We start from the raw sequence: 26486 nt of genomic DNA, 5'->3' as shown, positions 1-26486 counted from the left end.
GAGTCCACTGCAAATGACTGCATTTGTTTGAGTGTAGTGCCACTGTGCCACTTTCATAAGCTTGGAGTCATATACAGCTAATCAAGGTTGCCAGCAAAGATAAATCAAGTCCAAAGCTAAAAGGTCCATTCAGAATGTGCACTGGCTTTCCGTGAAATGAAAGAGTATTTCCCATTCAACAAAACACAGGCTGCCAGTTGCATGCTTTGCCGTTTCTTTCGAGGCCTATTCAGTTGTGGGAGGTGACAAATTATACAAAAATACTAAAAGAGTCACAGCGTCATCGGCGTGGTGAATAACCATTCTCTGTCTGAAATGTGAAAAACAATGCAGGGGTATTAATAGGAAACTTAACTGCTGCAGTTAAATTCAGGAGATTTCCGGAGATATTTTTCCTGGACACCAGCGATAGGCACGTCATCTTTTTTAATGCAAGCCAAGTCCTTTAATATCAGCAATGCTGGTGAAACTATAGAGTCTGGCAGATTCATATACCTCCATCCCCACCACTCTGCTCCCCCCATCCTTTACTATTATAAAATGCAAATGTTATGTCACCCACTTCACGCAGAGATAAATCTGTTATTTCAAGCATTACTGCAGAGAGCCTCACCACCCCATCCTTCTCATTGCTGCACCAGTCATATAGTGATAATTTACACCCCAGCCCTTCTCATTGATACTGTATTTCATAACCATTACCTTTCAATGACTGTTAAATTAATTAATTTCAAGATGCTACCACTTATGAAACAGGAAAAGAGGCATATCTTGGCTTCCCAAAAACATGATTAGATCCAAATGATGGAGCAGGATGGTGTGCTGTATGATGAAGTACTCTTGGAGAAGTAACTCTTTTTTAAGATAAGATAAGATAAGATAAACTTTATTGTCCCAAACAGGCAATTTGTTTTGGGCAGATAGTGTGAACTGAAAGAAGTCTCATCTAACCTTACCAGTCAATAGTGCTAAGGGTGAAACAAGTAACAATATGGATATCAATCAGCATGCAATATAATATAATAATCACCCACATTTCTCCATCTCATCACCAGGTAATTATTAAGAAGACGAGCCAAGAGTTACATCAATAACCAGAAAGTTAAAACAGCCACAGTAACAGCTTTCACACTCTTTGAATAATATGGTAAATGACAATTTTGTTTTCATAGTTTTGGCCAATTCTTCTCTTTGTTATCACAGGCGTAGTTTTCATTTCAACATTAGGGTGACACATGAAACATGCAGTTTTGGGGTCTTCCACCAGAAAAGCATCAAATTCCATATTTCCTGCATTTTGGTGAATATTTGTGCACCAATTTCTGCCTTTTCTGCATCAATTTATGGTGTAAATGTCTTACATTTTGTCAAAATAAGAGCCCTCTGCTACTTTCATGATGTTATTTTGGGGGGGGGGGCAAATGCACATGTACCACAGGTGGCTTTAACTCAGAAGGTAGGGTGGGTCGTCCACTAATCCGGTCCACATGTCAAAGTATACTTGAGCCCAATACTGAACCCCAAATTACTCCCGATGGCTATTCCATTGGTGTGTGATTGTGTTTAATACTGAGTAGCAGGCGGCACCTTGTATGGTAGCCTCGGCCACCAGTGTATGAATGTGTGTGTGAATGGGTGAATGTGATTTGTGGTGTAAAAGGCACTTTGAGTAGTGGAAGACTAGTAAGGCACTCTACAAGTGCAGGTCTATTTACATGTTGTAAATATTGACAGGGATGTTTCCCCTGTACACTATAGTTCATATCCTGTTTTTATTGCCTTTAAAAACTAAATGAATAAAAGACAAGAACATAAAAGAGCACAAAAATAATTTACTGAAAATCAATTTTTGTCTATATTTTAAAAACAGTTGACATTTTTTAAAGATACATTGAATGTTAATGGTATAGATACAACAAAAATATCTTGTTGTACACATTTAGCTAAAGGTCAAACGGCATTAGCGCCTAGCTTTACAAAAATGTGAGACCTAGCAAACACTGGTGAGTGGCCCACCTGTAAATACGAACAGAACAGTAGTGCACATCTTCAACATCATATTTTTTATATCAAATGATATCATAATAAACATATTCAAACTGTGGTAATTCTCCTGACGTTCTTGGAGCTTTCCTCTGATAGACACACCTGGGCTTGGCTCTCACTGTGTAGGGAGAGGTTGCTGGAGGACACGATGTCCGGGACCTGTGGCACACCATCGAATTGAGGTTACAGTGACAATACATCAGGTAATTTTCTGCAGAACTCTAAATGGACAACAATTCCTGTGCTGAAACCTTTTTCCTACATGAGTGCAGCAGTGACAATGTGGAGGTTTTTATTTATTGTAGTTGGCAAACAGTCCGGTGTACAATCACCTGCAGACCTACCTGAGGTCGACTGGAGGACAGCTATTGCCTTAAAGGTCAAGTGTGTTGGATTTAGTGGCATCTAGTGATGAGGTTGCATAACTGAAACTTCTCTTAGGTGCCAAGCATGTAGGAGAACTATGGTGGCACGTAACACGAAAATGCAAATTGCACTATCTAGAGTCAGTGTCTGATTTGTCTGTTTTGGGCCACTGTAGAAACAACATGGCGGGACACTGAGGGAGAGGACCCACTTGATTCTGAAATATAAACGGCTCGTTCTAAGGTTAGAACCACAACGTTTCTTATTTTCAGGTGATTATAAACTAATAAAAACAAAGTTATGAGTAATATATTCCATTTCTGCCAATATACGTCTCTAAATCCTGCACACTGGACCTTTAAAGACCTCAAAGTGACTCTCCTCCACCTTTAGTAACTTCAGATAATCCTATTACCGAACTCATTACTTCAGAGACAGTGAATCAGATCTGAACTTGTGACCTCAAGTCAGAGCTGCTCCACATCAGGCGTAATTGGGAAAAGAGGCCACTTAAACCCACAAGGGAACACTTGTCCCTCCTCTATTCATTATTAGACACCAAGATATCAATACAGTATGTTATCCAGAATCAATATCTGTTCTTCTATCACAGGTAAGGCCTAGAAACCCCCCCCCCCCCTCCCCCGAGGCACAAACACCTCATCAGCAGCGACAGGCTTGAATCATGTGTGGGTGATAGCAGTATTTACAGACAGAAAGCTGCATTTTTCTCAATTTGTGTCTCAGTGAGGACTCAGTTTAGTCCATGCCAGCATCTACACCTGTAGATCATCCCAATATTTAGACTGCAATGATGGTGATGATGAAGGAGCCACTTAGAAGTGCCCTGGAAGCTAAAAATACGGCCGCTGGCATTTTGTGAAGCCGTGAATTGTGCCAAAAAAGTTATACCACATCCCTGTCTGACATCAAGCAGCCTGATGGGAGGCCAGTGGAGGTGCAACAGTACAGTAGTGCAGTTTGTTCTTGTTTTCGTTCATGGGAGGAGCTGGCAGAAACTCCAGCTGCAGAATGAATGGCTGCATTACTCAGCTCCAGTCGACCTCTCTCTGTCTATCTGTCTCTCTGTCACCCTGCCCTCCCACCTCTCTTTCTCTATCTTACCTTGGGAAAGCTGACAAAGTCCTCCTGCCTACGAGTTCCCATGATTACCTCACTGTAAGCTGCATCTGCAGAGTGAAAAACAGCAATTTAGCCTGATCGCCCCACGCAGCCCCTCCGACCAGCTACAGCCAACTTTGGACTTAAAGCTGACCTCAGCAAATAGTAGTAGTAGGCTCAGAGGCCTGAGATGTGTATCAAGTAAACACAGCATCCGAGTTTAAATCCGACTTTTGTTTCTGTCTGAGTTTGAAAAATATAAATATGATTTGTTTGATTTTCAAACCTGTATATTATGTGGTTTGTGGCTGCTCAACAGGCCATTTGCAAGTTTGCTCTGTGTGTCCCTTCAAATACTATGTTAGCAATTACTATGGCAATGTGCTGTAAGTGATAAAGCAGCTAGTAAAAGGACGATATCTTTGCATGTTTAAGTGTGTCCCATTTACTAAAACCATGCATACTTAACAGTACAGGTAACCATTTTTAGGAATTTGAATTGATTTTTTCCACCATTCCAGACCTCCACTTGCTTTACTTCCTTTCTTGTACTCTATTAGGCACTGGCTTTTGCTTTTGCTCCTTGAAAACACATCTATCTTGTATATTTGTATTTTCTGCCAGATATTCAATACTGGTTGAGTTGGTTAAGTCTGGTTGTTACTGGTTGTAAATCGCTAAAATTGTGGTTACGGTCCTTAGTGTTACTGTAATTTGAATTTCTCATGTATCTTGCTTACATTGTACGATGTTTCCGTCCCAGTGGACATCAAGACCATGTTACTTTTTGTTGAAGTAACACTGTTATTGTGAAGAATTATAATTACTCTTTGACAAAGAAAACAATACAGACTTTATGTTCAATGTGATAAATTACACAACTCATCGAGTCGACAATGTTGTATGCTAAATGAAATTAAACCAATACATTTCCGAAATAGCATGAATAAAACATAAAAAATCTAAAAACCTGCAGCATGCATGTAAAAATGGTTGGCATATATATTATTTGTCATTAAGGCGCTAAAACTAACACATGCAAACATACTGGAAAGGTTCTTTACAGTGACTAAGAATCTATTATGTGTATTGTCCTCCATCATAGTTTTTTAAAGGAATACTATGCATGATCATTAATAACTGTTTGTAAACATGCTCGCCAGCAAATGTAAAAGTAAAAGCCAACCCCAGATTCACTCTCATTTGGCATTTTGCCTGGCTGTGTTTATGTTTTTTTCTCTCTGGTTACGGTCTGGCACCTAGTCGCTACCTATTTATAAAGTCACAACTTCACCTGAGCGCTGTGAGGCATCATTATTAAAACCCACTGTCATGGATTTATATAAATCTGACTTCATGACACAGTTTGTCAGAATAAAGTGAATTACTTACTACTTACAGTGTAGTTTCGGTTTACAGTAATCATGGTGAACTATGAGTCACCCTCTCACCTGTGGGGCCCTCACTTGAGTATCCGAGGTTGACCTTCCCCCCTGTTGTCTCAGCAACCGGTCCTCTCCCGCTCCCCGATTGGTCGAACCTGCAAATGACCAAATGAATGGTCCAATGGAAAAGATAACCTTTAGCAGAGATACGGCAGAGCCACTTTGTCAGAGGCTATGCTGCTGTGAACAGACCATTTTCTTTTCTCACAAAGCTGCAGTACATCAGGGGCCCCTGCATTGTTTTCATCATAAAGTGCTTTGACAGATAAAAAATGAACATCATCATTTTTCTGTGCATTTTATTAGACCCAACCAAAGTGCTCAGCTCTCACTTCAGTGTGCTCAATGGGAAAGCTGTAAAATTGTGTTTCAGCTGCAGAGAAAATGCTGACAAATATAGCGCGTAATATATCTGCTTCTTAAATGAGCTAACGACAAATTCGAATCTTAATTAAGTTGTTACAAAATGTAATGACTATTTAATGCATGTAATTTCAAATCCATGTCCTCAATTCTATTTTATAATGAGGGACAATAAAAGCTCATTCATTCTGAGAAATAAGTTGAACGTATTAGCCCGGGCTTCATGCTGAGTCGTCATATTTGCTTATGTAAAATATAAATGGAGCTGAACACAGCCTGGACTGTACGTCGCCTCTGCTTCTTTCACAGATTATTGGCAGCCACTTTCTCCTCTGCTTCAGACTCTGCTGTTGATCTTAAAGTTATTTTTGTTAGTTTGGAAAGTGAAGAAAATCCAAGGTTTCTTAAGTCTGAAAAGATCCTCATAAAGCAGCAGGTATCAAGAAAGAGCACTTAAATCTTACCATGTAGTCTCCTGTGGGCTCGATTCTGAAAGGTAAAGAAAAAAAATGAGGCATTAAGTTTACAGAATTATAATGAGCTATCAGCCGCTACTTTATTACACTCACTGCATTGACCACAGAACCATTGTGCTTGCTCACTGCATCTACAGCAATATGAGAGCAGTAAACGTCCCGCCGTTTATTAGTTTTGGGTTCTGCACTAATATCATCGCCTCCAGTCACTTTGCAATTCAGTGGTGAAAGCTGGAGCTGAGTGTTAATGAGTTTTGTAACACAGCTTCCTGGTTGTCTTTGCCAAAGGTCCTCCTGGCCACAGCGAAAAACACAACAATATAACAATGGTGCAGATGGCACTCGCCTCAGGAGACATATAAACTGCTCCTTTTACAGGGAGAGAAATTGCCTTTGTCATTATATTTTAAATCCCTGCTGTCACGCTGGCCAAAGTCTTTGAGGGCGACTATATTAGATCCCTTCTACTTTCCCAGTAATTACAAAGCATACATTACTCCCCATTGAGGTGGATTACTCAAAGAAGAGCTTAGCGGCTTGGAAGCATGCCACATCCTTTAACATGTTAGACATCCTCATGAAGTTAATTGAACTTGCCCAAGGATGTTACATTAGAGTTGTAAGGATGACGGCGACGGAGGTATCAGACGTTTCAGGTATAGAAGCGGCTGCCGCAGGAGAAAGGTCACACCTGCTTTATGATAATCCCTCAGCTCCAAACCATAGCCGTGATTTGCAATGGTCCAAAATCAGTCACGGGGATTACACACTGACTTCTAAATGCGTGACTTAGGGCCACTTTTTGTTATCGCGCACAAACAGGCCTCCTCCGCCTCCTTGTGCTGTAGAACGACGATCCCCACGGAGATGGCGCTCCAGAAACATCTCTGCAGCGTCCCTCTTTTCCTGGCCAGATTTTTTACATCATCACCACTTCACTTCCACAACTTGCCAAGGAATCGACCTCTCTGTTTGGAGAGGTGACAAGTAGTCCAGCCGCATCACAAATATTCTCGGTCAGGTTATGAGCTCTAAAGGAGTCGCAGTAAAACTGTCTCACTATGGGGTGGTTTTAAACTCTTATTAATGGGCTTTGCAGAATTTCCTGAGCCAAGCAGTTTAGTACTGCCTTAGTCACCTTTAGTCTTAAATAAAAAACAAAATTCAATGTGTCCCTCTTAAAAGAATAGTTCAACATTTTGAGAACTATGATAAGTGGCCTTTTTTGCAGAGCGTTAAATGAGAAAAGGTCAGTTAGTTCAGTATAAGCTACAGCTAGCAGCCAGTTAGTTTAGCACCATGACTAGAAACAGAGAAACAGGTAGCCTGGCTGTCTAAAGGTAATTAAATCCACCTACTAACACCTCTAAAGCTCATTAGCTAACATTTAAAGCCATCCATCCATCCATCCATTTTCAACCACTTATCTGAAGCTGGGTCACAGGGGTAGCAGGCTGAGCAAAGTATTCCAGATGCCCCTCTACCCAGCAATGCTTTCCAGCTCCTCCTGGGGGACCCCAAGGTGTTCCCAGGCCAAATGAGATATGTAATTGCTCCAGTGTGTTCTGGGTCTGCCCCGGGGCCTCCTACCAGTGGGACATGCCCAGAATATCTCTAACAGGAGGCGCCCAGGAGGCATCCTGATCAGATGCCCGATGCTGCTGTTTCGGCTGCAGCTAATGGGGATCCTAATAAATGAAATGAAATGAAATGAACCACCTCAACTGACCCCAGCAGCGGCTCTACTCCGAGCTCCCTCGAGATGTCTGAGCTCCTTACCCTATCTCTAAGGCTGAGCCCAGCCACCCCATGGAGGAAAATCATTTCGGCTGCTTGTATCCACGACCTCATTCTTTCAGCCATTACTCAGAACTCATGACCATAGGTGAGGGTTGGGATGTAGGTGGACCAGTAAATTGAAAGCTCTGCTTCCGGCTCAGCTCCCTCTTTACCACGACAGTCCAGCACAACGCCCACATCACTGCAGACGGCGTGCCAAACCCCGATCCATCTCACGCTCCATTCTACCCTCACTCGTGAACAAGACCCCTGAGATACTTGAACTCCCTCGCTTGAGGCAGTAACTCTTTTCCGAGCCAAAGGGGGCAATCCACCGTTTTCCAGCAGAGAACCATGGCCTCAGACTTGGAGGTGCTGACTCTCATCGCGACCACCTCACACTTGGATGCAAACCGCCCCAGTGCATGCTGGAGGTCACGGTGTGATGAAGCCAACAGAACCACATCATCAATAACATTTAAAGCTTGTTTGTTTAATCTGTACAATAACCCAAGAATGATGGGTGTTAATTGAGTTTTGGAGGTACCCATAGTCTCAGTTTGTTATCTAGCTGTTTCACCCTTTTTTTTATTCTCTACACTAAACTAAACTAACTGGCTGATAGCCTCTTATTTACTGTTCAGACACGAAACTGGTATTGATCATCTCGTCTAACTAGCTGCAAAAAAGCAATAAAGCTTGTTTCATAAACCATGTGACTATTCCTTTAAATCTAGAGCACAAGCTGTGTCCCACAGCTTACACTGTGACACTGTGTTACAGTGGGGTATGTTCAGTCAAACATATTGACTCATCTGGCAGCACCAGGTGTGAGTCAGGACCTCATGTTCCCCAAGGTATAATTTCTGCCTGTGTACCAACACCTGTAATGCTTTTAGCACACAGGTTGATAACATGTCCAAAATCACTACATTCCCACCAAACAACCATCAACTCATCTGCACATCTCAATGACTTTTATCAGACTGACTGACAGGGTTGTAGACCCAGGATCGAGACATGGTCCCTTTATTTATCCAAGGGAGACTCACTATAATTGCCTTCTTTAAAAACCTATTTTCTGCAACATCCTGTTAGACGTTTATTAAATCATACACCAGAAGAGGAGAGACCACAAGTCCTATTAAAGTGAAAGTACTCTGTCTTGGCTGGTATTTGATGGAAGACATTATTGGAAAGTACAAAAGTACAAAGTTCAAACTAGATGATATTTTTTTTTGGCTGGACCTGCAGGAGAACAGGTGCCAGCCCTGTAAATGTGAAAGTCTGTCACAAAGTAAAGGCTGATTTATAGTTGTGTGTAGGCTCTACACAGGACCTACATCGTAGCCTTTGCTGTAACTTGTTAGGGATGGAGTTTCTATGCAACTGTGAAGTTTTCTGTGAAGTGAAGCAAAGTTTGATTGATTCAAAACACACATAAAACATGGATAATAGCAAATAGAAATACAAAATTCGGCTCCATAATAACTCACAAGGTTCACTGACAAAACAACTGTCTTACACTGGACTCATTTTCCCCACATGCACGTTGTACAATACGCAAATGTTATTAGCATCAGCTTATGACATTTACCATTGTATTAATCAGCCTTAGCGGACTTCCTCTACTCTTATGAAGCCAGGATAAATCACACATAAGACTTAAGACATAAGGCTTTTTTCATTTGAGAGGCGGGCCTTCTTGTGGTCATCACGACAACAAGTTTACATTTGGTAAACAATGGAGGGGAAACTACCCTCTATTTTAAGGTCTCATGTACCCACACAGATCTCCATTTCCCTGTGCCCAACACAATATTTACTGACAGCCTCTCACCCTCAACCAGAGCTACAGTAAGAACCCTCTGCCTGAACATTTTAGGAATTAGATACTAATTACTGTGAAATAAAATCAATCAATCAACCAAATAAATGCTGCATTGATTTTACGGGAAGGTAAGGGTAAGTAGGTGATGGGGTGGTTGCCTGGCAACACTAAAAAGGAGCAGTAAGCGTTTTTAACTAGTGGCTTTCAATTAAAAAAGGGGCAGTGCGGTACACCTCGCGTTCTGCAGCCTGCAGAACGCTTTCTGTGTGATCAGGGTCTAAAGATGCTATTTTGTGGAGGCTTTATTATTTTCACAATTTATTGATTCTTATATAAGAAATAACAGTAAATAAAAGCTTTGTTTCTGCTGAGGAAAATGCTTTTCATCTTACAAAAATAAATAGGATAACTGCGTCAATAAGATGTATAGTTACATTTCTGGGGAGGTGCACATCATGCTACAGCATAGGGTACTCATCTGTGCATGTCGTACATATGGCATCAATTCAAAAACGCAAAAGTAGTTACACCATTGGACGGAAGTGTTTGCCATTGCACTTTCAAAATGAATAGGCGCCACAGTGATTCTGCTGGTAGGGTTTTTGACATCACAGCAAAAACTAAAATGAAAATCCCTAAAGAAATTTACCTGTATATGCTTATATCATTATCTGTGGCAGTCGTGTTCTCAGATGTAATGCGGTCAGCTAATACCATGTTTTACAGATGTTTATTTAAATGTTTGTATTTGATAAAGAGGTAAAAATGTTTAATTTATGTCAAGATGGTGATGAGGCACACGTGTGGAGGTGCGGACTGCCATTTAAAATCAGAATGGTTTGTTTCAATTAGGATTAATTAAAAGACAGGAGCTCTACATTTGTGTAAATGATATTTTGTCAGCAGACTCAAATTGTTTTAAAAGATATTCACTTTATCAGTATCAGTAAATTGTAGCTGTTGCAGACTTTTAATATCCAGGGATTCACATTATCAACACTACCATTGACTATCCCTGTAACAACTTGGCATCAATTTAGCACATTTACCATAAACAATACAGACATATACTATGTTTCAACCCAGTCTGGTAGTTTATCAGTGAAGAGCAGAAGACATATCTGTGTTGAAGCAGAAAAGAAACATGCTGCTTTTCACTGTTCAAGAGGTGAAACGTCTTGCTCGTCCCAGTTTTTGTTAGATTCAAACCTTGCAGTCATACAGTACACACACTTCTGTAACCTCTGTGCCGCTGCTGTTTCCTGAGAAGAAAGGCTTTGTGCTGACAACTAATGTTCTGCCTTTGTCAGAAAATATATAGCATGCCCTTGGTGAAGGCCAGCGCGGGGCAGTGCCGAGTCACAGCGTGTAACCGCCCATCTTCTTCATTATACTTTAATCACAGTTTCTGTAGTAGGAAAGTGTAGAGGTGGGAGGGGCTTTTTTTTTACCTAAAGCAATTCAAGGAAGAGAAAAGTGCATACTTGCTTGTCTCCTTTGTCTGTACCAGAGGACGGTGCAGATACAGAGCAGGAGGAGCAGCAGAAGAGCACAGAGAGAGGCCGTTACCGCCAGAGGGACTGTGCAGTCATCCTCCTCCTGCACCACCTCTGCAACTGAGCAGAGAAGGTCACATCGGTGTTTCGGTTAAAGAAATGCTGAAGCAGTGTTGTTACTTTGCAATTCAATTACGGATTTGCAGACATAGTGTAAAGAAAGCAGTGTTCAATGTCTTGTTTTAATTTGCAGTATTGTGCACGAGGGTGGTTGCAGAGGGAAGCTGCTCTGAGCGGATTCTGAGAAAATGTTACGACTACAAATGGAACATTACTGAGATAATAATGCAGTATTTGTATTTTGGGCCTCAGAGAGGTTTGCTCTGTGATGCAAAGTCATGCAGTGTTGATCTGGCAGCTCTTTTCTGTTCCACTCTCCTCTTCAATAATAATGCTCAGTGATGATTCACAGGCCTCCCAAAAGAGAAAGGGACAGAAAAAGGGAGAAAGAACAAAGTGAAACACACAAAGAGAAAAAAAAAAAAAAGAATGGAAAGAAGGAATGTAGAGACAGAGAACTTAACTGGGACGGAACAAAGACAGACTCTCACTGTGCATTTCTGTGCATGTATGTTATTTAACATAAAAGACAACGGCTGTATTCTCTCACCCACTGTCAGATTGACGCTGCTATTCAGTGGTGTGGTGAGGGCAGACACAGAGGCCAGGCAATCCACACGAGAGCTCTTTGCTGCCAAAAAGCTGAGGTTGCTGGTCACAGTGAAGAGGCTCTTCCCTGACTCTTGAATGCTGATGTTGTAGTCACCCCGTCTCACCTCCATGCCAATCCCCTGAGAGAGAGAATTAGTATTATTTATATTCTGCTTACTAATTGGGATGGTTATGCTCTGACTCGACAGGATTTTGCAGTTATTCTCTAAATACTCAGGACACAACTGTATTTAAAGTTGTTTAGCCAGTGTAATGCTGCATTCAGTGGCAGATCAGTGTGTCTGGTCTCTAGTCAGAAGTGGGACCAAGTCATTGTCTGGCAAGTGAATTTAGAATTTCTGAATTTAGAATTTATTTTGGTCTGCAAATAGAAGTAAGAACATAATGTATTAATCTACAAATTCATGTAACTAAAGTCTCAGCCTCTCACAGAAAATGGCAGATACTTAAACATCCATCCATCCATTTTCTAACTGCAGTCCTCTTGAGGGTCGCAGGGGGGCTGGAGCCTATCCCAGCTGACAAGAGGTGAGAGGCGTGGTACACCCTGGACAAGTCACCAGACTATCGCAGGGTTGACACATAGAGACAGACAACTATTCACGCTCACATTCACACCTACGGACAATTTAGAGTCATCAATTTACCTGCATGTCTTTGGACTGTGGGAGGAAGCTGGAGTACCTGGAGAAAACCCATGCTGACACGGGGAGAACATGCAAACTCCACACAGAAGGGCTCCCCCACCAGGGATCGAACCGGGAACTCTCAGGTTCGACAGTGCTAACAACCACACCACCGTGCCGTCCGATACTTAAACAGTACAGTGCAAAATATACAATACATTAACATAACTTAGACACCTTTGCAGTCTGAAAACGATGTAGGCTGAAGCTACGGCTTATACCAACTACCCCTTTAACAGCACATAATATTTAGCAATCAACAAAACAAACTGAAACAGGCAAACAAGGCAAAATAGCAATAAAATAAAATAAAATAAAACACTTTAAGTTCCTGTACCCTGTTCTTATACGTCAGTATTACAGTCTGATCATCCATTTTCATATTTGATTAATACATCATTTTTAAACTTTTGTTTAAACCTACGTAATGTAGGAGTCGCAGGGTTTAAGCTCTGTGAATGTGAACACTTAGAGAGTCACTGAGGTTACATGTGAGCTCTGAGTTTCAGAGTCGTTAAGGTCACAATGTGAGTCATTGACCCACCCGCTCATCTTGTGTGTCGTTAGGTTTAGATGGGTCCAGGTGAGAATTGGTGTTAAGTCGTCTGGGGAGGGATTCCAAGACTGCATTGTAAGTGGGTGATAAATGGTGTTGAAGGCCACCTCCTCATTTTAGCAATGGTCGTCCAGTTTGATGTAGATGGATTCTTTCACCCCTCTTTCAAACCATCTGTCTTCTCTGGCTAAGACGTTGATATTGCTGTTCTCTAAGGAGTGTCCCTTCTCCTTTAGATGTAAATGGAAAGCTAAATCTTGACCTGATGAGCTGGCTCTCCTGTGCTGTGCCACGCGCTTGTGGAGTGGTTGTTTGTTTCATCAGTCCTCAAGCGACGACGATGGGAAATGAATTGATTTGTGGCACATTTTAAATTAAAATATTTTTTAATCTTTAGGCTTTGAGGAATTGAGTATTGAGTATTTTCAAGCCAAAAGGCTCAAGTACAAGTGAAGTTATGAGTCACTGGTGTTAGAGTCCAAGTTGACTTGCAAGTCTGTTTTGATTTTGTCAAATTGAGTCTAAACGATCCACTGGAAACAGAATCATTTCTCATTTTCGTTTTGAAAAAATTTCCACGTTTAGACGACAACGTTTTTTTTGATCCGCCATGCAAACAGATCTGCAAAAATGACCAAAAACGCTGCAGTATACATGCCAGGCCAGTAGTTGGCGGTGTGACGCTTACGCTTCCTTCTACAGAGCGACGATTTATAAACAAACAAAATGGCAACCGCACGAACATTTGTCTGGACGGACAACGAGGTGGAGTTGCTACAGTAAATCTACACTATGATGGGGAAGCGTTGATAAATTCAATAGGATGAGCAGCACAATAAGTCAACTATTGTTGTTGTGATGGTCGACTTTCTCGCGCATGTCGAGTGACTGGAAGTGCATGTGCGAAAAGTTTCCATTTTCAGAGGAACTGCATATTGCAAGTTAAATATGACAACGGAGACGGTGACATTTCCAAAAAATTGCACTCTGGAACCCATTTTCAAAACATTGAGTTTTCAGGCACCCAAAACGCCGCTGTCGTGTAAACGATTGGCCAAAACGCAACTAAAGTTTACCATTTTCAGTTGAAATCGTTGTCGTATAAACAGGACTTTAAATCATCAAATTTGCGACTCATGTCCAACTCAAGTCCAAGTCATGTGACTAGAGTCCACACCTCTGGCTTCAGTTCACACTAGTGCAGTGAACCTTAGCACCAAATAATTACACCTGAGAAAATTCATCAGCAACAGTCTTTGCAGATATAATGACATAATAATCCGTGACTTTGTTTTGACCCCTCTAAAAGCAGTGCACTGCTCATCGTGACAAACTGACAGTTTTCTAAAAGGTAAAATCACCTGCATTTGCACCTTCTCTGGATCTACGCAGGCAGAAAATTAAAGCCTGTAATGTGTTTTTTCAGAGGTACTTGAGAAGAAAGTGCTTTGCGTTCAAGTGGTCAGAAAGAGGTCTGTGAATTTTGTGAGAAACAAAAAAAAAAAACCTCTTTTTGCCTCTAATGCTATATGGCAAATGCAGTTGAGGGCATAATACTGCATCAGAGTTACAGCTACTACAACAGTCTTTTTGTTGTGTTTTGAGCAGCCAGTGGGTTCATTTCATAAGAGAAATTTATATGTGTCTAAATGGAGAGTTGCAGCAGTGCACCTTAAGCTTGGTGAGTGTTTTCTAATAAATAAAATGTTTTGCTAACTTCTTAAAATGATAATAGTGATGAGGATGTACTTACCTTTCTGTCTTTCACATGCCATTGCAGAGTGGGTTGAGGGAACCATCCTGCTGCTTGGCATTCAAACAGGATCGACTGACCCTTAAAAGCCAGCCTGTTGTCGCCAGTGATTTTCACGCTGCCCTTTTCTGCAATCAGAGAGAAGTACATTCACAGACTTGTTTTTTTCTGATTTATGTGTCGCATGCATGTATATATGTACTTCTGTAGATGCATGAGGGTGTATACATTTATGAATACTGAGTAAGAATCTATGAATTTCTGTTGAAATGCATGTTGTTGGATGCACATATCTGAACCCAAAGATGAGCATCACCTCTCCAGTTGGCCTGCTCGCTTACAAGACGGATTTCATTCGTCCCGCGTGATTGATTACATGTCTCAAAGTCTCAATTGGCTGACGAATGCTTCTCGTCTTTTCCCCTTCATCTCCTTCCCTGCCAGCCAAATAAGCCACTTAAGGCCCTGAGAGATACAGTATCTCATATGTGAAGTCTATTGTCTGATAGAATGAAAGGCGGTGGATGCAACAGACAATTGCTACAGACAGAAAGATAATTACAGAAGCTTCGCTGCTTTGTCTAAGCGAATGACATGTCTGTGTTGATTTAGGTTCAAATCCTCAGATGTTTTGTGCACATTATTGGCTGTCCCTTTTTTTCAGCGGGCTTTTATTTGACGCCTGATTTGGTGTCATAAACATCCCACCATCCAATTCTAAAAGAGTGGACTCCAGCTGCTCTTAGAGAATTTCTGTGCCTTTGCATAAAGGTTGGCAAGGAACCAGCAGCCTCATTTGCACTGACTGATGAGGGGCTCTGGGCGATCATGGCAGATTGATACATCTGAATAGAGAAAGGAACGACATCAGCACTCTCTCCCAAAGCTCCAATTTAAGTGATCCCTGAAATAAGGTTTCATAAGGTTGGTTAATCACTGTGGGGAAACTCTGAAGACTTTGGGCTGCTGTGGCAGGCTGCTGTGGCAGGCTGTGTGAGGCGGAGAGCCCTCAGCTAACTCTAATTCTAGTGATTTGTCAGCAGGGGTCCTCAGAGGGGAAATTGCTGCTTTGAGGGCAGCATTTAAAGACATGTCTGTGTACAGGACTGATGTGTATGCGCATGAATTTTGTCTTGCATGAAAAGTACATAACACTTGCACTGTACATGTGGGTGTAAAATTATTCCCCTGAGGAGGGCACAATGCCTCCATGGTCCCAGCATCACAGGCATGTTCACTCCTCTCTGATTTATATTGAAGAGTTCTCCTTTTCTGCAGCTCCACTGCAGACCCTGCTCGTACTCAACAGCTCCTGCAGCCATATTGATTTTCTCAGCTGAAAGGTTTGTGTGTGTGTGCCGTGTTTGTGTGTGAGTGAGTAAGAGAAATAAGCAGAGAAAGAGCAGCAAGAGGAAGCAGGCATATGTTGTCATATTTACATCGTCTTCATATTGGACAATTAAAGCAGGCAGCATGGATGATATTGCACGCAGAGTCAACTGGCCCGCTGTAGATTTGTGGCTCCGTTCCAACAGTATATTTGCAGCTGCAGTACACAAATCACTGGCAGAGTTGCTGACTGTTAACTGGGCGTGCCAGGATGCACAATTAATTCAAAGGCTGTGTCAGGCCATCGTGATCCTCTGCATCCACACTGGAGGGCCTGATTCACCATGCACTACTGTTAATGGCTGCATATGTCAGTGGGGATTTGCGGCACTGGCAGCGATGGAGGCTCTTTCCGTAATATATTGGAGACGATGGGTCATTGGTTTTGTTTCCTCTCGCTTTTTGCAGAGAGGATGTTTCCACACAGATTTTGTTTTAGCTGAGTTCTCAGTCCAGGTTGTACATACTGCAGCTGCAAATAAGCTGAGTGATAAGGTCAAGGGAAGCAAAGGTCCAGGCAAGTCTTGAAGCATTGCTGTAATAAGTTGTCATCGAGTTTGAGGCATGCCATTTCCACGTGAGCTATGCTTTCAGACTGAGAGTTGTCTTGCTTTGGTCTGAATCAGGGACTTATTTTCTTATAAAGCTGCATAATTGCCTAGAGTTGGTTCATGTTCTCACGGCAGCATTTACAAGCGGACCAGATAAAATGCTTTACGCAAAAAAGCTGCTCTTGATTGGCCATAATTTCCATGTGGGAAAAATACAGGAAGTAAACCAAATGTTGAAGAAGAGTACACTTGCAAGATAAATGTGACACTTTCTAATGTCACAATGGAGGGTCAACTACGCAGGTTGATTTTAGTGCTGCTCATCGTGGACTATATTGCTGTCATTTCGTCAAACCATACAGTTTGAAAACGAGGCACAGCTCCAATGTTTTGATGCATTGGATGTGCTGAATGTGCATATTAAGGCAGTACAGGAGGAGATGCACATTAATAATCCTCCAGGACTGTAACATGCTCATGTTTAACCCAAACAATTTGTCATGTGACTGCAATTGGTTCGGATCGAGGTCGGAACTCGAGACCACCTATTCAAGAAGGTCTCGGTGCAGTTGTTTTGGTCCACACCTGAGTGTGATTGCTGTATTCACACCTGCCCAAACGAACCACACTTAGGGGGCAAATGAACTTGAGTTCGATTGAACCGAACCAAACAGGGCAGGTGTGTAAGCACTCTGAAACTGCATGTGTCAATAGAACAGAGTGGTCAGTATCTCCCTAGAGATGCACGTGTCGGTGTTTTTATGTGTCTGCTTAAATAAGATGTTTTTCATCAGGCAATCTTTGAAATGAGGAGCCATACAGAACTTATTGAAATGGGGGTTGGTTCCCTACTTTTTGTCCATCTTTTTACTTTAATTAAACGAGCAGTGTGTAGAGTTCAGTGCATCTATATTCCAGATTACAACCAGCTGAACTCCTGGTTAGAATTCCCTCAGTGTTCATTGTTTAGGAAGTTTTCATTGGGAGCCGAATTAGTCACAGAGGTCTCCTTTCCAAAATAAATAGATACAATGATTTAAACCGTAAAAAAATACTGAATAAATCAGTTTCACAACGCGAATCAGTGTTTCTGCAACACTGTTTGGCTGATAGGCTGCTTGCCAAGCACCTGCTGATGTGTGCTCACGTTTTTCTTTTACAATTTAAGATCCCAACATTCAGGAGGTTTTTGCCAAGACTTTAATTATCCACAGAGGTTGTGTATCCAAAACAAAAGGACCTGGTAATTTAAACCAGTAAAAACACTGAATAAAAATCAATTAATATTGTTCCAAATTAGTGTTTTTCCAACACTCAGCTCATCGCGGAGGAGCTGCTAATTACAATGGCCGATGCTAAAAATGCTGCCCTATTTAGAGCCAGTGCTTGGTATCTCCATTCTGGGCTGCTGTAGAAACAGCATGGCGGACTCTGCAATCGAGGACCTTTTAGTACCCTCCCTTTGGCAAAAAAGAAAAAATTGCTTTACCCTTCTCTGACCTCACCAACGCCCCTAATAATTTTTACAGTCCCTAATTTGCATGGAAATGAAAATGTTTGTGAACGGTAAATGGTCAATTTAAGTGTTAATTTAAGTGTTAAAATGCTGCAGCGCTCTCCAGCTTGTGACATCAACACCATCAAAACTGCAGAGAACTACAGATTCCCATCAAGTCCTAACTCCTAACCTGCCAGCAAATGTGCCACCCAGTCCTCACACAGTATGTCCTCTTATCTGCATAAATATGGAGAGGAGAGGAGAGGAGAGGAGAGGAGAGGAGAGGAGAGGAGAGATTGGTTGCAGCTGCAATCTGTAAATCCTGCTCTGCTGCCTGGTCTGACTGACATGGAGTCCAGCGCTTTGCACCTGGTATTTATATCTGGGGGCCAATCAATTCCTATCCCTGACACCACCCACACTGCCATTAACAATGTCACAGAGACCATCAAACATGCCTGGGCAACTGTGCTCCACCACACAGGCCCAAATGATTTCCCACCCTTGACGTACACCGTGATTGATCGCTCAGACACTTGTTCAGCTGCTTTTACAGAAAAACTTTTCATTCTCGAATTCCTTTTCTCAAAAAACAAAAAAAAAACAAAAAAAACAAAGGCACCTAATTCAGGCGAGCGCCTTAAATACTGAGGCAAAATTTAAAAAAAAAAAAAAAATTGTCACTGAGTCTTTGTGTTCTTTATTTTTTGGTAAGTAGAGGTGGCGATGTGTGGGTGGTCAGAATGAAAGCTGCTACACAAGTTTTGCTTAGTCCCTTCATTTACCTCTTTTTATTACATGCTGCTTTTTGCCTCGTCAAGGTTAAATTCAGTGTGTTTCTGCACTCTTTCACACTGCAATGGTTACAAGTGAGACTTGCCATCTGCTTGGTTACCTTCACTGCTGTACGTGTGTGTAAGTGTGTGTGCAGACTTTTGTTTGCAAGAAAGTGAGTATCCCTGAGAGGAGCTGGCTGCACAAAAAGCCTTTGAAATTCTCTGCAGCAGAAATAAACAGTTTCTTGCTTCCTTCCTGCTCCAATGAATCAAGGTAACACACGCACACACATGCACATAGTACCTCCTCTGAGTCTCTCTCTCACACAGAAACATTTGCTCACATATGGACAGACCTTGTACAAACAGGCTTGCTGTTTTCCTATCGATGCCCTGGAGGTCACAGGTCACTTGGCCCTGGTTGTGCCTCTGCGTGTTTTTCAGGACAAACACCCAGCTGTCTTTCTGTGAGGCACTGGCTGGCTTGGCCGTCACATTAGCGGTGATGAAGGGCAGGACACCAGTGTCCCTGGAGATGGTGAGAACCGCTGTACTATTCAGTAACCATATCATAACGGTCCATTTGGTGGTGGTGGCAGTGCAGGTAAAACGGGCCTCCTGTCCTCGCAGCACTGTTAGTGTTTCAGGTGATAGCTTCACCTGAGCTCCAACTACTAAAAGAGAAACAGACATAAAACACATCAACAAATCTTTCCATGTTGAACTGAGTCTGAAACACCATTTACCAACACTGTTGCCAAACCAGTGGTTCCCAACTGGTCCAGCTAGAGGGTCCAGTTTCCTCCTTAGTCATTAGTTCAAGGTCCACACACTTCAATACATTCAGCATTATACTTGCATTTGGCCATTTCATCGAGCTAGTTTGCTGACTCTGTCAAGTAGCTGTCCGTTTGTCACTCACTCTACAACAGGACATGGCACTTCAAAATAAAAGCTCTGTGCTGGAAATTCACTGCACTTAAAAATAAAGTGTGTTTTTTACAAACTTGACGCGTTTGCAAGACACTTTCAGTCTATTCAGAATGGACCGCAACCCACTAGTTTGGAACCACTGTGCTAAACCACTTTGACAGAAATAGTTCAACATTTTAGGAAATGTACTTATTCGCTTTCTTATTGAGTGGTAGATGAAAAGATGAGTACGACTCTCATGTCCGTGCACTAAATATGTAGCTATGGAGCTAACAGCTGGCTAGCTTACCTTAGCACAAAAACAAACTGGGATTATGTGCTGGACTATTTCTTGGTTGGGTGTGGTGGCCACCTGAAGTCCTGTCATCACCAAGAGATTGCTAAGACCGTATTTCCCACAATGTTGAACTGTTCCTTTAACAAAACCTAATTAGACCACAATCAGAATCAGAATTGGTTGTATATTGTATATTGCATCGCCAAGTTGGCCGTGCAATATACAACACCTGGCATCTTAACTACACAATTATTATTGGCCTTTTCAGAAACTCACTCCACTCCACAGCAGTCAAATGCTCCAGTTCTCTTGACGGACATTAGCACATTGTATGCAAATTTTGCTATTTCCTTTTTTTTTTTACAATGCAAAGTGACTCCTTTGCATCCAAACAGTATCAGATTGACATTATGTCAGAGGCGACTTTGCATGTAATAGTGAAGGGATGAATTTAAGTTGATGCAGTGAAGGAAAGGAATGAGTAAAGAGTAGGTTGATGCCACAGAAATAAAATGAGAGTAGAGCGGACATTCTCATTCAAATCAACATAGCAGGATGGTCAGAGCAGCGGCCATTTTATTACACATTATCCACAAAAATTAGTGTGTACGCAGGTTTTTTAAACAACCCGCCAAAAATATGTTATAGACTCCTTTCCCACTGCCAGGAGATGATAGCTGTGCAGCCATCACGTTTAACTTCCTGTGTGTGTGGGTGTTTTATTGGTGTGTCACATGTGACGTCACAAACAGGCCATGTCAGTAGACAGAAGAGAGGAGCACTGAGGCCAGTCAAAATGTGACAGTGGTTACTTATTTTTATATATTTCTTATGTTTTCAGTCTCTCTCTCAAACTTGATGCAGACTGATTTGAATCAATGTTTGAGCAGACAGTATTTTGTGGCAGCGTGTGGCTGCATCTTGCCGGTAAAGGAGCTAAAATTAGAATATTCACACAGGTGCTGTGTTTCCATCAATGCAATTCAGAGCCAAAGACGATAAATACCTGTGACTACTGCAGATTCATTTGACCTAATTGTGAATGCTGATTTAAGCCTTTCTGTTATATTAAAAAGTCAGATGTTAGTGGGTGTTTGTGGGTCTTTGTGCAGTTTACTTTTGCTATATCAACCACTGTAGTGGTCTAACTTCCATATAAACAAACCAACTTGTGACAAGTTGCGAACTCACTGTTTTGAGGTTTTATAGCCATGACCAAACAAAAAGTGGAATTATAAAGTTACGTTTTCAAATAAGCAACTCATTACGGTTATATCCCTGTTTCTGTTGTTGCCATTAATTGCATGTCATTTGAAACCTGATGTACTGTAACTGCTTCTGATGAAGGAGTCAGAGCTGCTGCTTATAGGACAGCTGAGAGGCAACGACCATGGGGATAAACAGCATGTAGAGCCAGCATGATTTTTGCATCTAAATCTGTGTGATTAAGGATTTATTTCAACTAAACCAGAGCTGGTGTTTGTAAGAGCAACTGACTTACCGACAAGACGACAAACAAGACTAACTCAGACAGTTTTAGTGAGTTTTATTTTGTTTCTGTCGAGCTTGAATGAAGTGTGTTTTATGATGAGTCAGTCCTAGTTCAGCTGAAGAGAGAAACTTGGATCAGTGTATGGTTGTCTTCTTCTGTTAAATGAGAACAATAAGGGTAAAAAAACAGCCAAAACTTGTGTGTGTGACACAATTTATGGCCCCCCTGATGTGTTTTGCCATGATAGCAACCAATACATGTTGCTTTTGGACCAGTCAAATGAGCACGGCAAACAGTTCAATGTCTTTCCCACTCAGTTTATTTCTATAGTTCATGCTTTATCTGAGTTTGTCCAAAGAACAGACAAAACTAAACAGAGTGAATATGAGTTTTTGCTTTTTTGTCATATATTGCTGCACAAATCTAAATCTTGCCATGACAGAGAAGCCAGTGTGTGTCACTTTCAAACAAATTATCCAAAATGTTCAAGACCTCAGAAAGAAAGGCAGAGACAAAGAAAGAGAATGACAGCACAACTCCCTAAATCTGTATTTTACTGTGGCTGTCCAGATGGAGACTGGTGATTTGGCCGGGTGCATGAATGAGGCCAAACAGGATTTAGGGAAGAAATACTAACATAACTAGGAGAGTGTAAATCCATCTGTAGCTGCCAGAAAGAGGCTGCGGCATCATTCTGCAGGGTAAACATTTCAACAGTAACCTGCAGAGTTCGATAAAGCCACAAGGATTATACCATTAAGGCTAAAATGGAAGAATAGACTCTACAAGGAAACGTTCATAACCCACTGTGCGCTAACTGTCAGGAGCTACTCTATAAACATCACCCAGACACATCAATACATGCCTCCAGTTGAATTCCAGCATATCTGTAAGGCTTTCTCTCACTGACAAACGAAGAAGGAAAGGAATTAATATTAATGCCACACTGTGAAATATGATATAAAAGGTTTACACTACAGTATTCAGGGTGATGTACAACTTGTTTGTGGTGCGCTAACTGTGTTACCTTCCACAGCCAGCACGCTGAATCATAAATTATGCATCCCTTTAGGAAATTAGGCCTGAGAAATATCTAGGCCAGCCTATAGGGCTATTTCTTTTCATTGCAATCAAAGAATGGCAGTGTAATGAGCATAATTTGTGCATGCTCCTACTGGGACCATGAACCAGTGACTCTGAAGTCCCCTGACCACTGGCTACATCTTAGTGTTAACTAGATAGGCAGCCATTTTGAAGAAAATTAATTATAAAGTGCAGATAGATCATTAGGCCCTCTAATTAGACTGTGGGTTTAATCTGAAGGGTGCTGCTATTAAGCACACCACACCGAAGACTGAGGCCGTTAGCACAAGCACATTACTGTCCTGTGTGACACACAATTTCATTCAGACAAGCTGCTGTGTTTGTTTTGAGCTGAACTCTAACCTTGAATCCAGAATGAGAGTAGGAGCACTAACAGAGAGAAGTTGTCCATGTTTAATCGGTCGATGCAGTCAGTTCATGTTCAGTGCTGAATGGACCTGAAACAAAAAGAAGTTAATTACAGAGGACCATTGTTGATCATATTCTCAAGTCATCAGCCATGCTAGAAACAAGACTCTGGGGATGGCAACATCTTTCTGTTTGTTTAGACTGAAATATCTCAACAATGACTGGATGGATTGCTATTAAATTTGGTACAAACATGCATGTTGCACAGAGAATGAATGCTAAATTCCCATGAGCCTCAGCTGCACTCAGTGTTTCAGTGTTGGGGAGTAGTCAGCTACATGTAGCCTAATTAAACCAGTACTTTAACTACATTTTGCAGTAACTACATTCACATTTGCATAGTGATTCAAGTAGTTAAATTACTTTTTTTTTGCCTATGTTTGTGTGTTGTTAACCACTGAAACTACTAACAATTTTGGGCCACAAAAGAATTTGCATTGCTTCTCTAATGTAATTGAACTAAACAGTTAGTCATAAGTATTGATTATTGCTATTTTTAACAAATGTTCAAATAAGTTGTTGCTTGGTATTTTGGAAGTTACTCTTCTATCAGAGTAATCCTGCTTGGTGCAAAACCCCCACCTGATTTCTAAAGGCAGGTGTCTGACTGATAGGCATTGTATATAAAATCAAAGCTGACAGTCCTTGCGCCTCTCCATGAATAGTGAGGTATTTTATTTTTTTTGGTTTATGACCTGTAAACAAGTGGGCACTTTTTACAATGAACTCAATTGAGTAGCATGATTTGTTGGCATTTCTGTAAATAGCCTGGGCCAGGGGTCTTTAACGTTTTTCAGGCCAAGGCAAGTTTATTTATAGCGCATTTCAGCAACAAAGCAATACAAAGTGTTCTATATGAAACATCAAAAACATCAAGACAAGGTGCAAAATACACACATTATAAAAGCACATTAAAAAGCCATTCATTAAATAACTAGAGAATAGAAAATAAAAAGTTAAGATACACTACGACAGATATAAAACACAAGAATACAAGTTACAGTGCAGTTAAAATCAGTAAAAGTATTTGAATAACAAAAATTACAGTGCAGTGTAAGATATGAATAAATATTTGATTTAATTGTTAGAAGAATGCCTTCATTGTCATTACACATGTGAGTTAGTTCAGCTTAGTAGCATTCACAGTTCAAATGGCCCAGGGGAAGGCCAAGGGCCAAGGACCTCGTAGCTCAAATACAGACGGAGCAGGGGCCCCTACATATATTGTACAAACTTGAGTTGCACTTGAGATAATATTCTCAACATTTTCGGGTCCTTTCTTGTTTGCGCTTGCCTGCAGTTGCTAAGTTAGCATCAGTTGTAGCATGGCTAGGCGCATCGCCCTTCGCCTCTTTGGTTTCTGAGGTGGATGGTATGTCAGAGTTTCTTGCTCAGAGTGTTACAAAATAATCCACTGTGGCTCACAAGAATGTCCGTACACTTGGAATAATAAAACAGCTAAATGGCCAATACGTTTCAATAGTAAGTACAGTGATTTAGCATTAGCTAGCTCACATGAGTGCACAAGGATTAATGGGTAACAGCTTAATGTTGTGTACTGTAAATTAAATGTTTTGGGGTTGTTTGTTTTTATAAATAGCCTGATTATTCTTTGCTAATAGCATGTTGGATTCATGTTCATGCATATTTTCAAATATATTTTAATTATTGGGAATTATTGAGGACCCCCTTAGTTGGTTGAATCAGCATTAAAACACTCAGGATTGAGCCAAAGTAATCTTGTCTTCAAATATTTGTTAAAAGCCGAGCAGCTGCATTTTTTACCAGCTGCAGGTGTGAAATAGATTTTTGGCTGAACCCTGATAATAAATTGTAACCAAGATGACACGATTGACCAGAAGATCAGGTTGAGAAAGAAAAGACCTGATTTTCTGAGACGTTCCCCAATTGATAAAAACATGATGAAAGACTTTTGTAACTTGTTTTTCAAATGAAAGGTCACTGTCACTGTCACCGCTGCAGGTCTGACATTTGTAGACGGAGAGCCAAGATGTTTCTGTAAAACTGGGATAGACTTTGGAGGACCGAAAAGAATGGTTTCAGATTAGTTTTCATCTAACTGGAGAAAGTTTTGGGGACATCCAGCACTTTATTTCTGACTGACAAGACAATAACTGAGGAAAGTGTAAAGTTTCTCCATGGAAGGAACTCTCATCATTTCTATCACATATTGTATTTTAGTCAAAGTGCAGTAGTTTCAGTTCAGTTTAATTCAGGTTTAAGTATAATTAAGTTACCCAGTAAAATCACTTGTGTGTAAATAACTTGCAGCACTGCACCTGTCTCTCAAACATTTCTTTCACACACAGCATAAAGCAGCATCTCCTGAATAAAGTCCAAGTTAAGTGAACAATAAACAGCCATAAATCCTGCTGTGTTTGTTTGACTCACCTCAGTATGGTGTCTCCACAGATCAGCTGCAAGTGTCCCACACTGTGGATACATGTCAGTGGTAATGCTCCTTTCTCACGCTTGGTGCACAGCCATGTCACCCAAAACTGTCCCGTTAAATATTACCAAACTCAGAGGGAACTTTGCCCCGTTCTACACACACACATGTAAATATACAGAGTGAGTCAGACTGCAAACAATGCCCCTTCTAAGTCCCCAGTTCCCAGGGGACCTTACGAGTAGACCTCCACCCTCTGCAGATGGATGTATTTGGACACAGTGGATGATGTATCTGTATAATAAACATGGCAAATGTACAGTGTAATGTATGGCAGAGGAATGACATGATTCGATAACTTTAGCCATTCTAGTGGCATAACTCTGGACGTCAGTCTGTCTGTCTTTCGGGTTTGTCCTCCACTTCAGTCCAGACCAAAATATCTCAACAACTTTTGGATGGATTGTTTTGAGATTGAATTTATTGTCTCTAATGCAACCATGAGTTGACATTTTTGGTTTAAGTGAAAAATCTAAACAATTATTGGATTGCAAGAAGTTTGGTACAGACCGTCATGGCTCACAGATAATTACTTTGTCCCAATTCAGGGGCTGCAGCCTTCAAGGGCTGCATCTGAAGACCAACTGCGTCACAGCGGAGCATGGGTGGATTATTGGATGGTCCTACTGGGCACAGGCCCAGGCGCCCCTGCAGGTCTTCACTGGCAAAGTGTCACTCAAATAAACAGGTACCAACTAGGAAGAGGCTCAAAATGACCACAAAAAAGACCACAAAGATGCAAAGGAACTCCAAAGAGACACAAAATAACCTCAAAAAACTGGCAAAGCAAACACAGAGATACAAAATTCCCATTCTCGGAACCCATCAGCTGTATTCAGCGTCTGACTTCCGGCAGACGGCGATACAGCCTCTAGGGGCAGACCCCAGATTTTTTGTCATTCCGGTTTGATTTGGGCGGAGGAGGCGAATTTCTGTT

The 26486-nt window shown here is 41.3% G+C and overlaps 1 protein-coding gene across 2 annotated transcripts; it reads right to left on the bottom strand.

Moving 5' to 3' along the window:
• Window positions 1-1860: 1860 nt before the first annotated feature.
• On the bottom strand, window positions 1861-25618 carry igsf5b (immunoglobulin superfamily, member 5b). 2 transcript variants are annotated; one of them, XM_049577301.1, is made up of 10 exons: window positions 25492-25618; window positions 23014-23108; window positions 19222-19539; window positions 14652-14779; window positions 11595-11775; window positions 10913-11044; window positions 5807-5831; window positions 4986-5074; window positions 3538-3602; window positions 1861-2205 (listed from the first exon to the last, which is right to left on the bottom strand). In XM_049577301.1, the coding sequence occupies exons 2-10, from the start codon at window positions 23060-23062 to the stop codon at window positions 2095-2097; spliced, it is 1098 nt and encodes a 365-aa protein (XP_049433258.1). In that variant the 5' UTR covers window positions 23063-23108; window positions 25492-25618; the 3' UTR covers window positions 1861-2094. The 2 variants fall into 2 exon arrangements, with proteins under 2 accessions (XP_049433258.1, XP_049433260.1); XM_049577303.1 differs by lacking the exon at window positions 3538-3602.
• Window positions 25619-26486: the final 868 nt, after the last annotated feature.

Source organism: Epinephelus fuscoguttatus, linkage group LG5, assembly GCF_011397635.1.
Source record: "Epinephelus fuscoguttatus linkage group LG5, E.fuscoguttatus.final_Chr_v1".
Taxonomy (NCBI): Eukaryota; Metazoa; Chordata; class Actinopteri; order Perciformes; family Serranidae; genus Epinephelus; species Epinephelus fuscoguttatus.
Note: the sequence above shows the minus strand (reverse complement) of the source record. Positions and strands in the feature narration are given on the sequence as shown.

What these genes read in the sequence shown, in the direction of transcription:
- igsf5b (XM_049577301.1), bottom strand. Translation starts at nt 23,062, where the DNA reads ATGGACAACTTCTCTCTGTTAGTGCTCCTACTCTCATTCTGGATTCAA. An exon ending in CAGCGTCAATCTGACAGTGG is followed by an intron (nt 11,045 to 11,594) that starts GTGAGAGAATAC and finishes TTCTCTGCTCAG; the next exon opens with TTGCAGAGGTGGTGCAGGAG. An exon ending in AGCCCACAGGAGACTACATG is followed by an intron (nt 5,075 to 5,806) that starts GTAAGATTTAAG and finishes GGTCATTTGCAG; the next exon opens with GTTCGACCAATCGGGGAGCG.